This window comes from Periplaneta americana, chromosome 6 (genome assembly GCF_040183065.1).
Source record: "Periplaneta americana isolate PAMFEO1 chromosome 6, P.americana_PAMFEO1_priV1, whole genome shotgun sequence".
Taxonomy (NCBI): domain Eukaryota; kingdom Metazoa; phylum Arthropoda; class Insecta; order Blattodea; family Blattidae; genus Periplaneta; species Periplaneta americana.
Genome location: NC_091122.1, coordinates 153,591,479 through 153,617,108, shown reverse-complemented (window position 1 = coordinate 153,617,108; position 25,630 = coordinate 153,591,479). Strand labels below are relative to the sequence as shown.

At 36.1% G+C, this 25,630-nt stretch overlaps 1 protein-coding gene across 8 annotated transcripts in view; it reads left to right on the top strand.

Annotated features, from left to right (window-relative positions):
• Window positions 1-25,630, top strand: part of LOC138701943 (uncharacterized) — a 349,096-nt gene that overhangs the window by 48,994 nt on the left and 274,472 nt on the right. Inside the window, exon 1 of one of the 8 annotated variants that reach the window (XM_069829317.1) lies at window positions 5,973-6,537. The exons of the other annotated variants lie outside the window; for them this stretch is intronic. Coding sequence (XP_069685418.1) covers window positions 6,520-6,537 — 18 coding nt within the window. The 5' untranslated portion in view covers window positions 5,973-6,519. Of the gene's footprint in view, window positions 1-5,972; window positions 6,538-25,630 lie in introns of those variants that run through there. 8 annotated transcript variants of the gene reach the window in all.

The window sequence follows — 25,630 nt, the reverse complement described above, 5'->3', positions numbered from 1 at the left end:
GCACATCCGGCGACGCTGATATAACCTCTGCAGTTGCGAGCGTCGTTAAATAAAACATAACATTTACCTTCAAATTTATACAGATGAATCTCTAAACCCTGATGATGGAACATCAGGAGCAGGGTATTATATTCCAAAATATCAAGGAAATTACTTCATACCATGTTCATCCTCCTCCAGTCTTGACACTGAATTGCTAGCTATTGATGCTGCTCTTTAGTGTGTTACTCAAATTTCTGAAAGATCTATTTGAATACTTACCGACTCCAAGGGGGCTATATTTAATATAATTAAATATGTACCAAACCTATATGCACATAGAATTATTCCAATTCAGAAACAACTAAGTGAACTAAAAGAACTCCAAAAGAAAATAAAATTTCAATGGATACATAGTCATTGTGGTCTACCTGGAAACAAGAAAGTCGATAACGTTGCGAAACAGGCAACATATTTGCAACCAAGACCTCTTCAAGTGATATCTCTATTCAGTGCCTTTCTTCAGTAAAGTTCCATTTTATAAACTTATGGATCAACAATTGGCTCTCTTCTGACAAAGGAAAAATTTTACAGTCCGTTAAAAAGAAACCGAATGACCTGTAAATTTACAAAAAAACTTGCCCAGACATGTTCAAACATTTTTAACAAGAGTCAGAACAGATCACATTGTCACATAATTGTACCTACACCGATTTCACTTTTCTAATACTCCTACTTGTATGTGGTGTAATAATCATGATGAAGATCTGGAACACATTCTTCTATACTGTCCATCCATAAACCACAAAAGAAGTCAATTAAAATCATCAGTATCAGTTGCAGAAGACACATCTCTGCAGTATATATTGACTACACCCTACCTCTGGCTAGTAGCAACAGGCGTCTATAATGAACACCGATCAAAATACCCCTAATTTACTATGAAAAAGAAGAACTGAAAATACTACAGTGGACTATAGTTGACTTTATGTTGTCTGCAAACAACTGGACACATTAAGAAGATTGATTGATTGATTCTTTCGGTTATACAGACACATGTTTTGTTATAATATGATAATAGGAAAGCTCAAGTGCTGTTAAGACAATGTTTCAATGTTGTAAGCAATGTCCTTGTTCTTGTTTTAAATAATATAAAAATACCGAAAACCCTTGCACTTATATTACTTTTCCACAAAAATATTTTCGTGGCAAAATAATACAAGTGACTTTAGGACCCTATTTTACCTAAACAGTTTTAGAATAGATAATTTATATTTAGAAGTTAAAAAATATAGGTACCAACATATACAACTGTAAATTTACAGCAACATAGTCCTGTAACAGATATTTAAATTTCCGTTTCAACTTCAAAGTCACTTATCTCAAAACTTACTAAATGTCACTTGTATCACTTTGCTTCTGAGTGCCTCAATTGTATATTTATGAATACTTAACCTATTCAGACATTATAAAGTCGAAATAGATGAATAACGATTACTGCAATAAAGAAATTGAATGTTATTCAGTAATGCCAATTGAGAAAAGCGAAATACAGGTTTAAAAATGTTAATTGCATGTACTGCGCTTTTCTCTTGTTATTTTAACAGAAATACTTCTTCATTATCGGCTGAAATCATAATTTAATTTAAATATTTTATAGTATAATTACAAATGGCGGCCGGGTAGCTCAGTTGGTAGAGCAGCTGCCTACGGACTGGAAGGTCCGGGGTTCGATCCCAGGTGGTGACAGGATTTTTTTCTCGTTGCCAAACTTTCAGAACGGCCCCGAGGTTCACTCAGCCTTCTATAAAATTGAGTACCGGGTCTTTCCCGGGGGTAAAAGGCGGTCAGAGCGTGGTGCCGACCACACCACCTCATTCTAGTGCCGAGGTCATGGAAAGCATGGGGCTCTACCTCCATGCCCCCCCCCAAGTGCTTTCATGGCATGTTACGGGGATACCTTTTTTATAATTACAAATAACCTGATTAATACATTAATTAAATGAGCAATTGTTATGAAGGAGTGTCATTTTCTTTAGATACAATGGACATGGAATTAGAAAATGAAGATGTAGATGTGGAAGTAAGATTTCGCACTTTATGTAGTACAGTGGATTCGTGCTCATCGATTTATGTGGAAACACTTGGCTACACTGACTAAACAAAAGAACGACCATGCGATAAATTGATAGTGATAAATCGAACTGCAGAAATTATCGCGATGTATGACTGTGATTGGTTGGAATTCAAAATTTCATTACATTTCATTGGCTGAAAATAGAATGACGTCATATAAACGGAATAGTCGTTAGTAAAAATCGTGCATAATATGCTACATTATTAAACTGGCGTCTTAAAAATATTTTTCTACGACCATACCGAAATGAAGTTATTATGCAATGACATTAATTTCGATACAGGTTATCATTTCGATACAGATTTCTTATTTCAATAAGTACCATTGATTCCGGGATGTTAAATGCTTTAATCAAACTGCAGAAGTGTAGTAAACTCAATTAAAATGGAAACAACTACAATATTACACATTTCCTGATTGAATGAAACATTACTCAATCATCATCATCATCCTTCACGAATTAGGCCTCTGTAGACCTGTTTCGGCCCCATCTAGCAGTCTTCTTAAAGGTCTTCCTGATCGACGATGTCCTCTAGGTTTATATTGCATCATAATTTTTGGGAGGGTAATGCTAGTGTATTATATATTTTTATTCTTGTAGATTTTTGTACTAATTTAGCTTTTAATGTATTGTTTATTATTCCTAGAATTTGTGTAAATTTGGTAATTTTCTTGTTCACATCTTTTTCATTTGGATAAGATATTTCACAACCCAGATAATTGAAATTTTGCACTTGTTCGAGACATTGGTTATTGTGTATTATCTTACTTCTGACTGGGTCTTGTCCTAAAAATGCCATTACTTTTGATTTTTGTGCTGAAATTTCCATCCCAAAATCTTTTAATATTTTATTTAATGTATACATTAATATTTAATGTATATTACTCAATAATTTTTATGATTCAGTTAACGTTAAAACGTAAAAAAAAAAAAAGAAACTGTGATTTCATTTATTTATTTATTTTCGTACCCATAGGAACTGCAAATAAGAATCACTTGCATTCTTTTGTTACCCACTGCCTCAAACGTCACTGTTTTGTTTCCCACTGTCTAAAACCATATTCATACTTCCATATTGTCAAATAAAGAACTATGTATCTAAATATTAATTTTAATTTTTAACGAATTAATTAGTTTTTGGTCTAACCTTACTACAGGTCGTAGAAAAACAGTTTTATGTAACTTTCATATAAGGGCTATTAAGACACTCGTGTTTCAGTAGCTATCATTATTATGATCGTTGCATAATGTTAATTTTGTCGTTTTAGTTGGCATGGTATAGTTATTTATGCTCGACCATGCCGAAATGTAGTAATTATACACCTGGTAGCAGACCTTTAATGCATGTCATTAAAGTACGCCTACTCATTAAAAGTCAGGTCTTTCAGCCATGACGACTCAGGTTACAACTGTTCAGCCAATGACAGGTCAGCTTTCTACCGTTATAAAACCGCAAGTATCGATTATTCTCGGATATGCAATCGAAAGAGAATTAGCGAAAAGTCACGGAGGCTGGAAATCCAATACTGTCGCAGAAGGTTATGTTCTGTTACTATAATAATTAGCGTTAATTGTAAATAATATTCAAATAAATTCAGTTTGTCATCTCGTTTTTCAATGTCGAATTCAATAATCAAGGTTATAATATTATAGTATTATCAAGTTTAACGGGACTACGTCAAGGTCAATGACATTATTGTTCCTCGGAAAAAATCAATACTTTCCCGTCTGCGCACATCTCACAATTCACGACCTAGAACAAGGTCACTTCCGATCTTGTCAGTTACAAATAAAATGTATACATCTGAATACCGGTAATTTCAAGTTAGAAATATGGTCGAGCATAAAAAGTCGTATGAAACTCGCCTATAATGGTAATTAAGAAGCTCGTATGAAAATTATGAAACTCGCTTGCGCTCGTTTCATAAATATCCATACTCGATTCTTAATTACTATCATTACAGGCTCGTTGCATAATGTACTATTATGAAACGATTTGCCATGCTATAATATTTAATACATCATTGTTGTCATAGCAACCGCTTTCTTCAAAGGCCATGATATCAAACTACCCATGATTACAAATCTGATGTTATTTTTTTTATTAATCAATTGTTTTATAATGTTGTTGTGCAAAAGAAATAACGTATGAAACACTTACTTACTTACAAATGGCTTTTGAGGAACCCGAAGGTTCATTGCCGCCCTCACATAAGCCCGCCATCGGTCCCTATCCTGTGCAGTCTCCATCATCATATCCCACCTCCCTCAAATCCATTTTAATATTATCCTCCCATCTACGTCTCGGCCTCCCTAAAGGTCTTTTTCCCTCCGATCTCCCAACTAACATTCTATATGCATTTCTGGATTCGCCCATACGTGCTACATGCCCTGCCCATCTCAAACGTCTGGATTTAATGTTCCTAATTATGTCAGGTGAAGAATACAATGCGTGCAGTTCTGCGTTGTGTAACTTTCTCCATTCTCCTGTAACTTCATCCCGCTTAGCCCCAAATATTTTCCTAAGAACCTTATTCTCAAACACCCTTAACCTATGTTCCTCTCTTAGAGTGAGAGTCCAAGTTTCACAACCATACAGAAGAACCGGTAATATAACTGTTTTATAAATTCTAACTTTCAGATTTTTTGACAGCAGACTGGATGATAAAAGCTTCTCAACCGAATAATAACACGCATTTCCCATATTTATTCTGCGTTTAATTTCCTCCCGAGTGTCATTTATATTTGTTAGTGTTGCTCCAAGATATTTGAATTTTTCCACCTCTTCGAAGGATAAATCTCCAATTTTTATGTTTCCATTTCGTACTATATTCTGGTCACGAGACATAATCATATACTTTGTCTTTTCGGGATTTACTTCCAAACCGATCGCTTTACTTGCTTCAAGTAAAATTTCCGTGTTTTCCCTAATCGTTTGTGTATTTTCTCCTAACATATTCACGTCATCCGCATAGACAAGAAGCTGATGTAACCCGTTCAATTCCAAACCCTGCCTGTTATCCTGGACTTTCCTAATGACATATTCTAGAGCGAAGTTAAAAAGTAAAGGTGATAGTACAGCTCCCTGCTTTAGCCCACAGTGAATTGGAAAAGCATCAGATAAACGTATGAAACACATTTAAAATTAATGTTATGCAGTTATTGCATTCGTCAAAATTAGGAAACCCGCTCCGCTCGTTCCCTAACAATTGATTCATGCCATAAAGTACTGTAACATAAACTTGTTTCATAAAGTATATTATAAACGAATTTCACTAATTCCCATGAAAATATTCCTTTCTAACTACAAGGTGTGACGTATGAGTTTTTTTGTTCAAAATCTCGTTCAATTTTAATTATTTTTATGCATTACTTTTTAAAAAGCCCTGTTATGTGTTGTTGTCATTGATTTTAACAGAGAACATTTTTAATTTTTTTTTTTTTTTTTTTTTTTTTTTTTTTTTTTTTTTTTTTTTCACTATTGACGGAACTTTCGGATATATTGATGGAATCGTAACTAGGCGAAAGCTTACAAAGTACCCTTCCATAAAAATCAATGTAGGTATCAGTTTCATGAGTCAGTCACCACTGAGGTGACGGTCGTGTCGTAACTGAGGCCCGCCCGCGCTTCTTCGCTCCCTTGCGGTAGGCATTATTGATCTTCCATGTACAGTTTACAGCAGTGGCCGCAGGGAGCACTGAGGGCTCTGTCATCGCTCTGCAAAATGTATCACGTGGTATAATATTTCCCCGCTCCTCTCATCCCCCAAAATATCCCCCCTCCTCCCCCTTTTATTTGCCTCAGTCCTCGGTTCGATTCTCATGAGTCACAAGTACACGTGATTTTAATGCGGATATAATTTGTGAGAGGGGGATTGGATTTTGACCCTAGCCCCTCCCCGTTTCCGAATTTATCACAACTTACATTTGACCAGTATTTTCAGAACCTTGCAGTTGTGTTAATAGTTTGGCATCTGTTACTTTGTTCTGTGTGAGGTATCTTCCCCTGTTATATACGCTTTATTTTGACCTCTTTTTTTTTTATTACGGACGTCAGGCGCCGGTCCATGATGGCGACGCTGCGTCACCTTCGGCGCCCTGACCTCAGATTGTCCGAAGTAGTGAAGAGGGGCTGACGGGATAAAGGGGTTGTGTTTGTGGAAAAAGGGTAAAATCCGTGTAGCATAGAAGTGGCTTGCAGTTGATTAGAACTCCAAGTGGATATCTCGTGTGAAGAGTGTTTTAATTAAATCCTCATGTTGTGTTTATATGTCTACTTAAGCCGCGGATGCGAAATGTGACTATTGCTTGGTGTGACCTCACATTAATTATTATCTTCGTCACTTGAGCATCTCCGCACGTCAGGAACTCTGCATTTAATCTCCCGATTCTCACACTCAACATGGAGCGAAACGCTTCGGTAAGGCAAATGAAATGTTAGCTCTAATTTTATACGTAGTGTCTTACCTTGCAAATTATTTTCCTGTCTGAATTACAATCCTTTATCATAGTTCTGAAGCGCAACATTAAATTACAGAATTCTATTCTTGCCCATTTACTTTAAAGTTACTCTCAATGTCGTGCCATGTCACATCTGTTGTCGATTGTCACTTCCAGACGAGTGGGCGTTGCTGAAATTTGTAGCATGTTCGTGAAACGTAGTAAATATGTCAAAATCATTGTTATACCTTAATTTTATGTTACGCGTTGTCTTCCGTTCCAAAACTTGTTTTTTGAGACGTGGTAGAATATTGCCCACTACACTTTCAGCCTTTTATGAGGTGGACTCAATAAGAAATTTCGAGAATCCGCCGTGTTTTAAAACCGAAAGTTTTTCAATAAAATTTAGCCCACATCATATAATTTGATCTGTATTTTGTAGCGTAAAATACAGTCCATTTTTGCGATATTTTTACCTCAATTTCTCTCGTATTGCAGTCCAAATCTCATCTCTGACTAGTTTAAAGACGAATCTTTGTATAGGGTAAAGGTTGCTAATACTCTGATACGAGTAATATTGTGATAGTTCTTTTTGAGAATTTATTACAATTTTACTGAGCGAGAGAAGGACCGGTTTTGTGCAGCAACTTGTCCACGAACATTCCCTTAATACGTTGAGGCAAAAAAACCGATCTTCCTATCGCTCAGTAAAATTGTAATAAATTCTCAAAAAAGAACTATCACAATATTACTCATATCACAATATTACCAACTTTTATCCTATAGCTATAGGGTGGGTTGGGGTAATTTCGTATAAAAACACCGTTTTTTGAGGTTAGAGATCTGTTACCACAATAAAAATTTCCAATCTGTGTTTTTTATGTTAGCACCTTGACCTTCTAGAATAATTCCATTGCATTTCCACGTATGTTGCCTTCTTCTTATCATAATAATAACCCTAAGTTTAACTATACTCAATTTATGCCATGGATGGGAAAATTTGGGTATAATGTACATTATTGAAGTAAAACATGCTTTAATGTCCCTATAAAATCAAATTATCCCATCCATTGGTTAGTATATGTATCGTAGAAGAGAATGTAGAGGATGGGTAGGCATTTGAAAATATTAATTAGACCTAACAAAATAAAAAAAATTCAGCCAATATTTAAGTTCTTGATAAGGCTCATTATATATCCCATTAAAATTAGGGACAGAAAACACTTCGGATATTTATTTGTCTTTCACCAGTCCATAAGTTGTGTAAGTGGTATGATCTGGAACGAAAACTAGGTTACTTATCTAGAATTATACCGAAATTACCCCACGTTTGCAACTTACAGTTCATTCTGTGTGTGTGTGTGTGTGTGTGTGTGTGTGTGTGTGTGTGTGTGTGTGTATATATATATATATATGTATATATATATATATATATATATATATATATATATATAGAGAGAGAGAGAGAGAGAGACACGCAGGGAATTTCGATCATATTGTCGTCTTTGAATTAAAGATATTACATCATAGTTAACAGCTATAACTTTAAGTTGACTTAGGCTGTGGAAATTTATCCTGCTTTTATATACACGCACTCTTTTTTTTGGGGGGGGGGATGGAGATTCTTCGTCACTTTATTCTCTTAATAGTGAAGTGTTCTCTTATTATATTATTTTCTTCTTTAAATTATTCTGAATCTAAAGCAAAAATATATTGAATATAATTAATTTAATCTTAATGGCAAAGAGACATGGTTATTTGCAAAAAAAATCCCATTCACTTTTCAGCATAAGATTTTGCACTTTTCGTCGCCCTGAGTGGCGCAGTTGGTATAGCGCTGGCCTTCTGTATCCGAGGTTGCGGTTTCGATCCCGGCTCAGGTCGATGGCATTTAAGTATGCTTAAATGCGACAGGCTTATTTCACTAGATTTAGTGGCATGTAAAAGAACTCTTGCGGGACAAAATTCCGGCACACCGGCGACGCTGATATAACCTCGGCAGTTGCGAGCGTCGTTAAATAAACAATTTTTTTTGCACTTTTCAAAATTATTGTAGATGGTGAAACAAAGGTTATAATATATTTGAAAAGTTTTACGTACTTTTCCTTTCCACTTTTCACTTTGCAAACCAGTTTTAAGAAGTGATAGGGGATCAGAAACTGCAATTAAGTGTGCAAACTGCAAAGTGAAAAGTTGAAAAGTGTAATGAGTCCCATATTATAACATGTTTCCCACCAAAGGAACCTAGTTGGAAGAAAAATAAAATCCATGATTGTTCGCTCATTGTATTCTAAAGTGACCATTGCATGTATGTCTTTCTCAACTCATATTAATGTTACTGATGGCTCAATCCTCGACGCAAACTGCAGAAATCCCACGCTTTCATATACTGTATTCTCCGTAGGGCATCCCAAATGAGTTGAAAAGTAATGCAGTGTAAATTAATTAGCAATAAGAAAGATTGTCGCTGAGAGATGGTGGAATAAATGCAAGGTAAACGGGAATACCTCGACGAAACGTGTAGCAATATTGTCTTTCATTCATCCATAGTCCATTCATTCAGTCCAGGGGCAGATTTTTCACTGCAGATCAGCATTCTCCATTCCTTTCCATCTCCTTCTCTTATCTCCGCATACGATCCATGTAGGCTATCTTAATATTGTCGAGCATCTAATATCTTCTTGTGCCCCGAACTTGTCCTTCACTCACCATTTCTTCCAGTGCATCCATCCTTCAGTAGAGAGTTTCTTCTATGTCAGTGACCCAAACAGTTTCTTTTTCTCTTTCTGATCAGTTTCAGCATTATTATTTCTTCATATTTCTAGCACAGCTTCGTTTCTGATTCTGTCTGTCCATTTTTCACGCTTCATTCTTTTCTCCTTATCTAATCCTTTCTCTTGAATTCGTCGTAATGTCTATGTTTTTGCGTTATGTAATAGCACAGACCACATAAAGAACTTCACTAGTCTCTTCCTTAGTTCATTTTCCAGAGGTCCGCAGAAGATGCTCCTTTTTCTATTAAAAGCTTCCTTGGCCATTGCTATCCTCCTTTTGACTTCATAGCAGCAGCTCATGTTACTACTTACAGTATACCCCAAGCATTTGGAGCTGTCCACTTCTTCCACTGCCACATTTCAAATTCGAAAGTTTACCTTCTTCAGTTTTTTTTTTTTTTTTTTTTTTTTTCGATAACAGTGTTCGTCTTGTTTACATTTGTCTACAAGAAATTCCACTCGACAAGAGTGAACATAATTGCCTCAGTAAAAATTGGGGCACCTGTCATCACTCTTCTCCTTGAAGAAAATCTTGCAGTTTATCTTAGAACTCATGAATAGTACTATGAAATTAACAAGTAATTTTACAGTAAAAGAATATTACTCCTATAGGGCTAATGAAGAATGTACAATAAACAGTATCATGTAATAAACAAATAATTGTAACATCAAATATTCATTATATGAGGTCTCGCCATCCTCATTGAATATTAACACGACTACTATGAAGTAGTCAATGTGTATTATCACCATTAAATCGAGAAAAATTCGTTCCGGCACCGGGAATCGAACCCGGGACCTCTCAGCTCTGCGCGCTGAGGGCTCTTTCCAACTGAGCTATGCTGGGACACGATCCACTCAGTTGGAAAGAGCCCTCAGCGCGCAGAGCTGAATATTTCGATTTGATGTATTAAATGTTTACAGTTATCACAAACTGTTGTTGAATATGGCCATAAAAGTCATTTAAATATGCGCTCCTGCATACATGACTTACATAGGTTTAAATGCAGGCAGTAGGCCGTAAAACAGTACAATGAGAGGAGTTCGACCGGCACCGTGGATCGTGTCCCGGCATAGCTCAGTTCGAAAGAGCCGTCAGCGCGCAGAACTGAGAGGTCCCGGGTTCGATTCCCGGTGCCGGAACAAATTTTTCTCGATTTAATGGTGAAAATAATTGTAAAATGTACAGGGTGTTTCAAAGGTGAGAGATAATTTTAATTCCTCCACCATTTTTTACACAACCTTAAAAAATTGTATTACTGGCTTATTACACAAGAAATGAAATTTGTTGCATCACCATGACAGGGAGTTTGTTTCCGATTGTTCTGGTTGTCGTGTTATCAATTAGACACTTTTCTGTAACTTGGCCTACAAGATCGCCAGATTATTAACCCAGCAGATTGTTGGTTGTGGGGCTAGCTGACGGAAAGAGTATCATTGAGCAAACCGACGACAATTGATGAGTTGAAGGACTTAATCGCACACACTGTGGCAGGTATTCCAGAACTCAAAACTCAAAGCTGTGTAGGCAGCATTGAAGAGAGGCTTTTACTTGCACAAGAACAAAATGGTAGTAGCATACAACATGATGCAAAAAAAGTCCCATTTCTTGTGTAATGTGCCAGTGCCAGCATTTTTAAGATTTTGTAGAAAATGAAAAAAAAAAAAAAAAGAACAATTAAAACTATCACTTTTAAAAAAATCCTATATAATAATATACAGTATTAGGATGTATATATTATGCAGTGTTCAGAAAATTGCGCAAACATAACCTGTGCCAGTGTGTCATGAAAAGCATTTTCTTAAGTTTTTTACTCCAGTAATATTTCTTTCAAGTCCCTGTTGCATTCAGTAAGTCAGTCTTATCAAGTAAATAACTATAACTTCTTGAAGCTGAATCAAGTGAATAAAATAATTAATGCCTCTGGTAGGCCTACTGAACCTGTTTCTCTCATCCATCTAGTGTGAAGAAACAAGGCTAAATACTCTATATTGTGCTATGTTCTTGGAATCACTGGACAGCTCATAAAGTGTGGCAAGAATAAAAAAAAAAGGCACCATTTTTCACGAGCCATCAACTCATCCCATTTTTCCCTGTCAGATACAATTTTATTTTGTACAAATAACTTGGTATGAATTATTTCACGAAATAAATTGTCGTCTGTAGCAATATCTTTATATTACAACCATTTAACATTTCAAGTGTTGATCATTCTGACGGTTCTTTTAGCAACGTCCATGGAAATGTGGAAAACTTTGATAATCTATCATACCTTACAACTTACTTACAAATAGCTTTTAAGTAACCCGAAGGTTCATTGCCGCCCTCACGTAAGCTCGCCATCGGTCCCCATCCTGAGCAAGATTAATCCAGTCTCTACTATCATATCCCACCTCCCTGAAATCCATTTTTATATTATTCTCCCATCTACATCTCGGCCTCCCCAAAGGTCTTTTTCCCTCCAACCTCCCAATATGCAGTTCTGGATTCGTCCATACGTGGCCCTTCCCATCTCAAACGTCTGGATTTAATGTTCCTAATTATTACTACGTTTTCATAGAGTATTCAAATCTATCTGAATACATTTTCCGTACTGAATACGATCCCTATTTTCATGCAATTTTCGATACGTATTGGAGACGATCTGACTACGGAAGCTGAAGTTTCGGAAGTAGTTATGTACGTTGGTTAATATGTCATCGACATACTAGCGTGTTGGTCACTCTGTAGGCAATAGCTATAAACAATGTTGCGTTTTCCAAATGAGGCGCATGAAAACTTAATATTCTGGCTTTTAATGAATAATGATAATATTGACTTTTAAGAAAACACGAAATATTATGTTTTACAACACTCTTTTTCAACATACGTATTGGCCTCACTGTTGGTAAAACAGCCGACACATCAAACAAATGACGATCGATCACGCGCTTAGCGTATTGAGATCGTATTGAATACGATACCGTTTTCATGGAACTTAATTCGAATTGAATACGATCTGCTCCCTCTTTTTAGGTGTATCGACCTTGACACTCAGATCGAATTGTATCCCCGTTTTCATGAAGATTTCAATACGGTAAGTGTATTCAGATCGATCTGAATACTCCATGAAAACGTAGTATATGTCAGGTGAAAATCTATCATACCAAGAAGTTAAAAAGAATTCAACTGCAGCATCATAAAACGAAGATACAGCTACAGTATTTGCAACTCTTCACCGACTGGATGTTATCAATGATTCAACAGTTCATCATGAAAAGAAATAACTTTCTCGGGTTTTTACATGTTGTCATTAAAAATGCGGAGAAAAAGCAGTTTTATGAAAAAGAAAAAGATCGGGAGAAATTTGTGTGCCCTCGAAACGGGACAGCCCGATTAATCGGGACGCATGTCACCCTACACTTGGCCTTTTTGGAATTTGAACCTCGATCTTCGGCATGGAAAGTTGATTCTACAGTATCTGTTCTTACGTGTACAGCCGTCTTGTTTATCTTATTAGTGCTCGATGTAACGAGAACTTAGAGATTTGGTAAGTTCTCGCGTTTTGATGTTTAACAAGATTTGCAAACTGAGATAACTGTTTGGTAATCAGTTATATAAACAGCACTATCGACTTCTTGTGTTTACGTCTCTCCCTTCAAACTTGTTATCGAGATGATGTCCTTGTTTGCCTATAATAACATAGTCGAGTTACGAGAAGAGTTCTCCCTTCTACATCACCCTGTCGTCACTTAGAAGTTCAGACACAACCCTCGGATCTAACATTGATTATTGCAGTATTTCTTTAGGGTTTCTCCCCCACAGCATCCTGTCTGGCATCGTGGGAGGGAAATAATGGGGGAGATAATTTCCCGGATTCGGAGCTTGCCGGAAAAATTACTTACAGATGAATTCCTGCCTTGAATTTTTGCTTGAAGGCTCGTAATACTTCCACAACAAGTGAGCCTGGGAGATGAAAATAAGTTATTCCTTCTTTTGTTTTACATTTTTTTACTTCCTGATTATATGAATAATAAAGGGGAATTCAAATGTAAATTAATTTAAATCAACATATTCCCTATAACTACAGTCAACTTCGGATATAATGAACCTCTGCGGATCAGCATATTTCGTTCACTATATCCGAGGTTCACTATAACCGAAGTGTCTGTTTTTATACTGCTGACGTTGCTATACGAGTACATGGGCTAAATCGATCAGTAAAAACCTCACATTTTTATACTCTATTTTTTCCCCTATTTACACAAGGTGCTGAGGAGAGTGCATTTTCAAAAATATACTATCGAAAGTCAAACGGTTTTCGTATTGTTGAGTGACAAATTTAGCGTATTTGATAAAAACAAGCTCTTTCAGCGCTCAGACCTCTGGAACCATTTACTGCAGAACATTGAACGAGAGCTCATTTTGAAGCTGACATTTGGTAGGTTATGATAAGAAGTAATCCTTATTTTTATTGTATACAGAGAGACAGATAATCTGATTTTACTTACTTTTAGGCTTTTGCCAGTTTATAAAAATGTAAAAAAATATTGAGAAGAAACCTTGCATTATTAAGAGGGATTCGGCATTGTTTGGTTGGTGGTACGGCAATAAGTTTCGAGGGTATTAAGTAGATTATTTTCACACGCCTAGGCTTGAACGGCGCAGTACCGCACGCACTGGCCGAAGCTGAAGATAAGCCAGCGTTGGGCGTCATTTTACTCCTGTGTTTATGAAAACCTGTGATAAAGCTAGCACAGCCATGACTGCTAGACGACACATCACGCGTTTATGTCTCCTGGCCTTGCTTACCTCGGCTAGCTCCCGCCTAACAGTCAGCTGGTTAGTTCACGGGCGTACTATTTATTTTATTTATTTGATATTTTCAACACTTTCTTATCAACGTGCAATCAGTAAAAAATAAGTGTTTATTTGTACTTTCAATGAGGAATCTAACTATATATTTTTAAAATATTTTTTTCCTTGGCAAAGGCGTCTTAATGAGGAAAAATCTACATTTCTCCATTTCCATAAAAGTAAGAAAATCTGTTTATATGTCAATATAAACTTTAATTTCTCAGCATCAAAATAAGCCATGATTTTGGTCATTGGGTGAAAGGGTTTTTCGAGCTACAACAGTTTAAAATTGTAAATTTTATGAAAATACGATAAATTAAAGTATTTTTAATTTAAACACTATGAAGTTCTGATGCCTCAAACTTTGCACAAAGCATTGTATCACAGTTCTCTACGTACAAAAAAAGTTTTATTGTATTTAGAAAATGTAAGGTCAATTTTCTCTATATTTCGGTCGATTTGAGATGGAATAACTCACATACAGTTAATGCCCGTTTGGGTCAGACCACGTTCAATATCAGTACTAATGTTCTCTTTATCTTCCAACTTAAACACTTTACTCTTTGACATCCTGATGTTCACAGTTTGAAACTTGAATCTAATCTGGCCATGGCCATGTAGGTAGTAGGCACTTGACGATTTCGCATCTCTTCCCACTAGAGCAGCGTTGTCAGACAGAGACTAAACGGAGCGGAGCGCTCCACTAGACCGGTTGCGTGCTCCGGTGTTTCCACAGACATAAGCAAGTTCACACTCCGATCTAGCTCCACAACCGGTTTTGGAGCTTACAACTTTGACACTACTGCACTAGAGGTATGCTACTGTGCACTCGGCCTTGGAATTTCCCCGGGTTCACTTTTACAAAGATGCGGGAGGAAGGGTTGTTGCCTATTATACTGTAATCCTTCTTGTATTTACCGTTTGGTCATCACACTACTCTCTTTTACAAAAAGAAAACATTTTCTCTTCCTATTCTTCTAATAACCTCTTTTAAAGGAGTCAGAACTAATCCTTCCTTGATCCCTCACTGCGTACAGATGCCTCAAACTAGGAAGCTGCCTGGAGAGGGAAAGTAGTAACGGAGGGGGCCCACCTAGGCTCCGATACCAGGTATAGTCATATTATCTGAAAAGTTGACCTCTTGACAATGTATTCAAGATGTACCCTCCCTATGCAGCCTTCTCAACTGTTATTAGAACTGAGCTGTACCGTTCTAGTCCACAGTACACAGCAGTAGGCGGACAGTGGTAGGGGAGAAGTGCTCTATGCGCCTGCGCGTACGAGACAGCTTGCTAGTTTGAGGCATCTGTACGCTATTCTCTTCAACATGTTTCAAGCTGTCCAGGAAGCTGAATGAATCCTTTGCCTTTCAATGCACTAAAGGAGTAGAAGGTTTGACATTTTGTTCTGAATATAGCTATTCTTGGAAGTTTACAAGACAAAGGGTTTCCTAAATTACCTTTTTGGCCATTTTAAAATTACATTTTCTTGGGAAAGTTCTAGTTTTAAGTTCACTGTAACCGAAGTGAGGGTTCACTATAAACAGAAATATTAATGTACTTTTTAATGTATGCAGGTCGGGACCAACGACTTAGGTTCACTATAGCCGAATGTTCAGTATAACCGAGTTCACTATATCCAGAGTTGACTGTATATTAAACTATTACTACATACGACTCATAACTTTACTTCTTACTATTATAGATATATTAACTTGTCCTACAGAATTTATCTGTAATATTGACACTTAATATTTTAGGAGAAAAATTCACTCCGGCGCCGGGGATCTCTCAGCTAGCAGTGCATAATAACAGCGGATTCCCGGCCAACAAGTCACTCAGCTGAGTGCGCTCCTAGTATAAAGGCAGTTGACATTGGATACACGTCAACATATATGCCTAACTTGGAGTCAGGCCACAAAGGGAAACATCGAAGGAGGAAGGTTCGATCCTGTGTTGTGGATTGAATTCGGCGTAGCTCAGTGGTCAGAGCGCTTGGTACGTAGAACCAAGGACCCGGATTCGAGCCCCTGCGCCGGAGCGAATTTTTCTTCTAAAATATTAAGTAAATTACTTCTTACTGTTACACAATATACAAATTAATATTTAATTACAAAGTGAATACATTATACTTTTGTTAGATATCGTTAAACAATTATGTATCTGATGATGCCGTACAGGCGAAAACGTTTATACTTTTCTTTTAGCAGCATGTTGTAGCAAATGTTAATTTTCAATAAGAATGATAAGTCATCTGATTGAAAATTTTAAATAAATATATTTCATGACTTTGTAATTAACTTATCGAAAAACCAGAAATGAATTTTAAAATAAAGGGGAAGTGCAGTATTGTGATGCTGCACAAAATCTATTTAGATAATTTTATGGAAATTAACTTTTTCAATATCTTCGATACCGGAAAAGCGATTTTGACCATGCCGTTTCTCTGTCCATCTGTACAAACGTAATTGCGAAAACTCTTATTTTGGTACCATACGTTAATGTACAGGATGAAGCGTAAATGATGTCATTGATTTCATGAGGTTATTCTGTGAAATATTTCAAACCAAAAAGTTTAATACAATTTTGTTCATTTTTGCTTCTTTCTTTGGGATAAAAATTGTTTTATTTGAAATAGCCTATTTCATTGCGTGTTTTGGGAAAGCCATTGATTTAATTCCCGTTATTCTGACTAAGTTTAAGAAAGCAGTGTATTATTATAATAAAATAAAGATTGAAAGAATTTTAGTTTCGCTCATTAAATCTGTAGAAATTTGATCCCAACAAATGTAACTTTTCGTTCTGAAAAGAAAATTTAAAATGTTACATTTGTTGGGCTCAAATTTCTGCACATTTAAAAGACAAAACTACAATTCTTTCAAACATTTATTATTATAGGACACTACTGTCTTTTTCACTGAGCATATTGAGAATTAAATCAGTGGTTTCACAAAACACGCTATGAAATGTTTCATATAACAAATTTTTTTCTCGAAATGGAAATAAGCAAAATTGTATTAGACTTTTTTATTTGAAATATCTCAAAGAAAAGCCCCTTGAAATTAATTAGATTACTTACGGTTCACTCTGTATATATAACGTTAACGAATTACTGACGGGCGATGTGCAAAAACTGTCTAATATCCCGTAAATATTATTATTGTTATTTATCCATCTCTATGTGAATAATGCCAGCATTCTATTAACTATTTACGCTTGTATGGTGCACCCATCTGTTTCGTACTTATGTCAAAACATAACTGAGTAACATTACTTTTTAAAACACATTCCAAACCTACTATTAATTACAATAAATTCTTCCAAGTAGATTATACAAGGTGAATCATAAGTGTTTTTGGAAAACGCGTGAGCGTGCTCCTGGATAAGAACAATTGCTTATATGAAAATTTGACGGAAAATTCTTATTTATTGGAGTAATAGTGACTTTTGTTTTCTCCTGGAATATGTTCATTTGTGTATTTTTCCAGACATTATCTAAAGTGGGGATTGTCCAAAGTTTTGAATGGAATGTTCGTGTGTACCAACATGTCACACAAGTCTATATTGAATTGTGACCGCCTGCCGGTATTTGAACTCGATGGTTCCTGTTTGAATTTCGTTCAACATTTTTCTTGTGTGCTTTACTATTACAGTGTCTTTCAAAATAGTAGGCCTACTTCTTAGTTCGTAATAATCTAACGACACATACAACGCTTTCTTCTTCTATAACAGCCTAAATATATCGCGTCCGAATTGTTGCACTAAATTATTTAGTATTGCACATCCAGAGTGAGTTGTTTTAGGCATTGCAATATGTGTCATTTCATACACGCAACTCTTCAGCATGACAGCTAAACACATTCTGAATGTTTCGGGTTCGATGCACGGAACAGTACGGCGAAAGGCGAGAGAGACTTGCGTCATACTCTATACCCGTGTGCATAGTCAACTGCATTCGCCGTATTAGGGCCCGCACTCCCGCGGTCTACTGATCATATTATTGTGTTGTTTTTGTTTTGATTTTGTACCAGTGTTTGTTTACAAACAACACAGTGACAAGAAAGTAGTACTTTGTTTTTGTTTTGATTGGACGCGGTGGTCCAGTGCCTTGGCCATCCAGATCACCCGACCTCACCCCATTAGATTTTTACTTTTGTGGTCACTTGAAGGTTGTCTATGCAACACCAGTGAATGATGCAGAGGAGCTATTGCAACGTGTTGAAAATGCGTGCCAATTGATCCGTGATGACAACATGGTGTTTGAGCGAACTCGCCACTCGTGTGCACGTCATGCTCAGGCATGTATAAACAATGGAGAGGGACACATTGAGCACCTTTTGTAAACGTTAAATGACAAGTTTCCAAACATGTACTTGTGACACAACAAAAAACAAAAACAAAGTATGACCATTTCTCCAGTAAATAAGCATTTTCCGTCAAATTTTCATGTAAGGATTTGTTCTTATTTTTGATCCAGGAAGCTACCGGCGTGGCTCAGTCGGTTAAGGCGCTTGCCTGCCGGTCTGAAGTTGCGGGTTCGATCCCCGCTTGGACTGATTACCTGGTTGGGTTTTTTCCGAGGTTTTCCCCAACCGTAATGTGAATGCAAGGTAATCTATGGCGAATCGGCCTCATCTCGCTAAATATCATCTCGCTATCACCAATCTCATTCGACGCTAAATAACCTAGTAGTTGATACGGCGTCGTTAAATAACAAACTAAAATAAAAAATAAAAAAAACGATCCAGGAGCATGCTCACACGTTTTCCATACATACTTATGACTCACCCTATGCGGACTCCCCTTGAGTATAGAAGTGGACTCGTTCACATTGTTCAGTTCATCGGATATGGCGCAAGCATTTCTATGGCAACCAAAGTGTAATTTCCGTTCTGCAAAATCCTTTCATTTTACATAGGCCTATTAGTGTATAGGTGAATATAAACGTTACACGTCAGAAGATACCTGTAATTTAGAACAATACGATCAATAGAAATAGAATATTTACGAATAGGCCATATATAAACGACTTCTCTCACGAACTGTGTAACTCAGCCTTGTCGGAAACATGCGATCTAAAGATTCAGACCACTTCACCGATATTCATTTGGATTTTCTACGTGTGTCGGAAGAGGAATAAAAGAGAGTAGTGTGATTGGTTTCACATAGCGTAACGAATATAATACATTTCTTTTGCAACACTTGTCAGGTTGGAATTAGATATAGGTTTCTGATTTTTCTAGTTCTTTTTTCATGTCTGTTGAATACACTGCACAGTCCTCTCTCTTTTACAGCAGTCACGAGGAAATATGTCAAGATTAGAAATCGGGTATCGTTTCTGGACATGAGAAAAGCTGAAAAGATGCATTCTGTCTTTATTGTCATCATTACCTACACTACAGCCACCAGCTTCCAACTTCATACACACTTTCTTTTTCTGATTTCCATTGTGTTATATATCAACTTCATATATAGTCTCGGACTTTTTATTATTTTTATTCGTTCTTGTCGAGTTCTATATTTCCTTCTCGTTTTCCATCAGAATTTCTTTGTATTTTATCTTCACCGTCGTTTCCAATTTTATCCATACTTCTTCCTCGCATTTTTCATATGATTTTATTGCCTTGCTCCTCCTCACGATTTCTGTTCACAATTCGCCATTGTTATTTACAATTACAGCCTTGGTGTTTAGGCATTTATAATACTTAAAATAGGCAGGCAGAAAGGCAGTGAAAACGGCATTGTAAATTAAAAAAGGTACTACGTTATCTTTTATCAGCATTTTAGAGCAGTTATTGAAGCAAAGATGATATATGCAGGGTGGAAGTGAAATAGCCTTGCAGATTTTTAGAGCGAATAGCTCATGTTGCATGTTACAAAAAACTGTAATATTATATTGGTGGAAAGTGGATAGATTTTCAGACATTTTTTTTTCAAATGTTTAACAATCTCTTATTACGTAACTATTGCGAGTAGAATCGTGATTTTTGTCCATATCGATAGGAAATCTAATAAAGAATAATTTATCCCTCTAGCACAGCGTTTCTCAAACTTTTTTGAAGTGGGGACCACTTTTTAAAGTCAGAACAATTCCGCGGACCACCTTACTCTTGTTCCCTCGAAAGCAAATTTATCATTTTCGTAGCATATTTTAATACCAGTATAATTATATTTTAAAATTGAATTAAGATTCGGTACTTTGGTCCTCTGTTATGAATTCGGGTGGTCCCTGGCTGGATTACAGGCGCGACGCCAGATGTGCAGGGAAAAGATGTCGAGAAACATCACTATATAGTGCTTTAAATCCCTCTTTTGTTGCTGAGAGTAGAGTGGGACGTCGATAGACGGGTAGGGTAATAAATTTCGTAAAATGACTCTGAGATTTTAAGCTACAGTGTGATACGCATTTCGTTTGAATTTTATTTTTTCTTCTGTCTTTTTGAAGGACCACAAGGGCAGACCTCGAGGACCACAGGTGGTGTGCGGCCCATAGTTTGAGAAACGCTGTCTAGCATATTTCAATAGCGTGCACGGATTTCGTGTAAATTTAATTTTAAAAAAACCTAATTTCAAGCCATTGCACGAAACGAGCTTATGGCAACGTCTCGACAGGCAGCAACTTACGTACGGAGACATGAGTAATAAAGACATGACATCAATTTACACTTCCTCATAACAAAATTTATTATATATTTTTTTATTATTTATTCATTACCGGTATTTTCTTTGCTGCAGTTTCTCTTATCTATACTCTAACCACGACGTAAATACCAGATCACTTATCTGTGGCACGCTAAGTATACCTCTTCATAGAACATCTTGTTATTCATCATCTTTTACAATATCCACCTCGCGTCAATGGAATTCCTTGTCACAAAGTATTAGGGGCTGCAAGACAATAAACACCTTTAAGAACAGCTTAAAAGATAACCTTATTAGCATTTCACTCCAATCATACTGATTTAAACTATCACTGAACATTGTTACTTTTTTCTTTAGACATCATCCTGATTGTGCTGTATTTTAATTGTCTCGTAATAATCTCTTTCTATTATCTAATATTATTTGAAATATATTAACATTCTATGTATTTTAGTTTAATTCTGCTACACAGTTTATTTCAGTGTTTAATTAATAGTTCATAGTATTTTGTTGTTTAATTTGTAAATAACTTTTGTATACATGTAACTCTCATCTAAATCAAATTGTTGGATTCTTTGTAAGTTCATGCATATGTATATACACTTTTTGCTGGTTGAGTGGAAGAGAAGGCCTTACGGCCTTAACTCTGCCAGCTAAAATAAATCATTATTATTATTATTATTATTATTATTATTATTATTATTATTATTATTATTATTATATATGATAGTTATTAGTCTAGTCTAGAATTTTAAAAATTTGCATTGTATTTAATCTGGCTACTGTTTTCATATGAAGTTTAGATGATATGTAATACGAAAACCCAAGTTGCACTTTACAGGACCACTTTCAGGAATGGTATCTGCTTCTTATGTCCGAAAATCTGGTCAGTCTATTAATTGATATGTGATTATATAAAATACTTTGTAAATGGTACCACAGAACTTTTAACGTGTATACATTTCAACTGTCAGCTTGTTTCACCTTATAAAACTGTCCAGGCCTTTGTTCCGTGTTCATAATTCCATAATGGATCATGTTATCAAATTTCAGATTGTGTAAGCGTCACGCAAGCCGCAAGCGTGCGCATGAAAGTTAATTAATAAAGAGCTCGTTATTAATTCTTCTAGCGCCTTAGGGATACAGATATCTGAAATCAACTACTTAATGCCACAGTCACTTCCTTCTTGACCATATTTCTTAATTATTATTTATTTTATATTGTACGAAGTTGCTATACGGTTCAGCTCCTATGGAATAAAATGTAATTTACGGAATTATTTCCAATTTTTTTTTTTGCGATTTTAATTTTATTTTCGCCCTTTTCCGTCAAATTTTGTACACCTGGGGAAGGGCACCTCTTTCTTTTACAAGTTGTAAACTCCTTCGCACTGTAAGTGGGTACATCTGTTTCCCCTGTCATTTTATACCAACACAGCTCCAGTATTTTTCCATATGCGGAGATAAAGAGGAAAGCAGAAAATAGGAAAGGTTGGATAATGTTGGGTTTGCAGTGAAAGACCTATGAATGAATGTATTCGCGTTTTTGCTGTAGTTGCAGTTATTAAATGTCAAAGAATCACTTTTAACTATCATCCGGAATTGTGTGTGCTAAATATTAAAAATGGCACTGAATATACCTGAGTGGTTATATTGTATTGTATTTTATTTATTTACATTCCATGGTATTCGTACATCGCTTCACAGCTAGAATATGGAACATGTCAAAAAGATCTTAATACTATTATAAAGTCTTAATTATAGTCACAGTCTATGGTCCGTCTCAGGAATCTGTAGAGAGATTTGGCGCATATGGGGACAGAGTCTATCTGTGACGGAGTGTATTGCGGGCAGTATCAGCTCGAGGCCGCTAAGGGGTAAGATGCTCATGTGTTAAGATAGAAATGATCCCCTTCCTGCAAGCGATTGGTAGCTTTGTTCAACCAATGCCTCCGCCCAGAGCGGTCATTGCTCCTGCCCTCCCACATACCACTTGCGCAGAGGTTTCATATTTCTACTCTACAGATTCCTGGGACGGACCATAGTTTAAATATATACAGATGAGTTTTATAATGTAGTCTACTAGTACAACACAAAGGTTTAGTATTAATACTTAATACAAGGTAGAAATATTCATGCAGAGTTGTTGAATGTCATGAATTCACCTACAGAATAGAAGGCGTGAGAAATTAGGTAGGGGAACATGGGGCAGAACGGGGTAGTTAATGTTTGAATGCTTTTATTTGGTATCGAATAATATAAATGTATGGGTTTTATGACATATATGAAGGGTCCAGGGGAAGAACATGCTAAGTCACATTATACTGTTTTTACAGGAGAGCAAGTTTAAAGTTTCAAGGTCCATTACATTCTATTGTCTCTGAATTATCATTTTTCAAATATTTCTGTCTTAATCAAGTTTTTACTCTGCACAATTAAACCACTGAAATCTCTATTGCCTGAGGTATTACATGGCATGCAAAACAAAAAATTGATAAAATTGGACTTAGCACGTTTTTCCCCTGGACCCTCCATATGCTTTTATTACACTGTAAACAAGTAAAAAAATATGCACTTCGAGTGAAATCCGGTCATTATAACCTTAAAATAAATTAGTTTTTCGAAATGTGTGTTTTGCCCCGTTCTGCCCCACGTATGTGGCAAAATGGGGTATCTATTTTTTGTAATAATTAATGGCAAAAGTGACAAAAATTATATACTGAAAGTGTGAATACTGCAACATTTTACAAGTTTACTTTAGAAAAAGTAATTCGCAAAATACGCAAATGTGCGTGGCATCCTCGTCTTCACTGTCTACTCCTGCTCAACAATTGTGAGCCCATTTCAGACATGATACGCATCTAATCCAACCTTCTTCTGACAAATAACAGAACGAACAACCCATTATAGGAGGTGAAACTTAATTAAATATGACGTGGGGCAGGACGGGGTACTGCCCTGTTATGCTCCACCCCGTTTTGCCCCACAGTCACAGTTTCTAAGTTATGAGGTATTGGCAGGAAACGTAACGCACGAAATTTAAGAAAGTTTCGGAATTAAAAGCCAGGTAAGCACTCTATAATATGACATTAAAATAGATTATCTAAATAAATCTCATTTCTACTTACGTGTGACAAGAGAACACTTTAAAGTTGCAAATGAATGATACAATATGTTGCAGCAACCGAATAACATACAACAGGTGCAAGGATTGGCAGTAAATGTTGTGTGATGATATATTTACATGAGTTGAAGTTTTAAAAAAAATTCGGTAGATTGCACTACTTGTTGGGAAGATAGAGGCTATACCCCGTCCTGCCCCCCTTCCCAGTCCTGCCCCATATTCCCCTACTTCTTTAATTTGGCCCTAAATAATCTTATGTTTTGAGTTTGATTTTTTTAATATCCATAGAGAGGCTATTAAACATTTTTACTATCATATAACGCACTCCTTTTTGATAGCACGATGGATTGGCCGATGGAGTATGAAAGTAATTTTGGACGTGTATTTATGCTATGAACTGTTGAATTAGTTACAAAGTTTTCGCGATTACATACAAGGAAGTTTATTAATGAAAAAATATACTGACAAGCCATGAGTATTATTTGTAGTTTTTTGAAAATGATCCTACACGGTTCCCTACATTTGGCACCTACTTTTTTCCTAAGTACTCTTTTTTGTAGTCGAAATGTACTGCTACTATCTGTAGAATTTCCCCAGAATATTATTCCAAAACTCATTACTGAGTGGAAGTATGCAAAGTATATTGTTTTTAAGGTATTGATATTTAGTAAATCTTGCATAGATCTAATAGCAAAACATGCTGAATTTAGTTCCAGTTTAATGCATTATCGATTTGTAAGCCATGATGTGGTGTGTTTTTAGATTTTTTTCACAACACTCTGAAATCTAAGAAAGAAGAGCTGCGTCTTAAAAACTGTGAATCTGTAATTTGTTCAATTATATTAAACAGGAAGCATCACCCACTAAAACCACCACGTAAGTCTACGTGGAAGCTGTGGCCAATTATAGTGAATGGCGCGAGCTTAATTAATTATAAGGCTATTGCTAGTGCATTAGTTACACCGTAGTGTGGGTATTGCTTATTTGTTTATAACTACATCTAAACCTACATAGATTGAATATTAACTTTTAGTATGCGAAAATCTTACCTTCGGTCATTACTTTAGGAAGGTTAATCGTAATAGTTCTGTAGAAGCGATTTTTTATTTGAGGAAGTATGCCTGCGGATATAAATGTAAAATATCCGGTATATTTAAAACATCCGTTTCAGTAGAATATAAAAATTGAAAATATTCATAAAACTTAGTGCTATTTCTATTGTCTGTTTTACTAGTGTCCTGAATGTCTCATCAAGAGTTATTCATGCGTATTCGTTGTTGAAATTTACTTGTCCAAACTCGTGGGAATATTTCTTCGTAGGACAGAGCTGGGAACGAGTCTTCCAGTTGCCGATATGAGAAGCTGAAATGCTTGTTCCTGCCCCCTGGGAGCCACCTCCACCTACTACTTTCCATTGCGTTCCAAGAACAGGAAGATAGTATGTGCGCATTGCGTATCATAATTCATAATTCAAGTCCGTTGATTCTAAGAAAGGAAGTCTGAAGGCAAACCTACACTTTTCGAGTAGAGAAATATTCATTTGTCAGAATTAATGTAGGGTATAATGAAAGTACGTGTTTTCGACATCTTTGATACATAAAAACTTATTTTGAATATGCCGTTTGTCTGTGTGTCTGTCTGTTCTGTCTACAGCAATGTCATCTAAATGTTGGACAGATTTAATTGAGTCGGTTAAA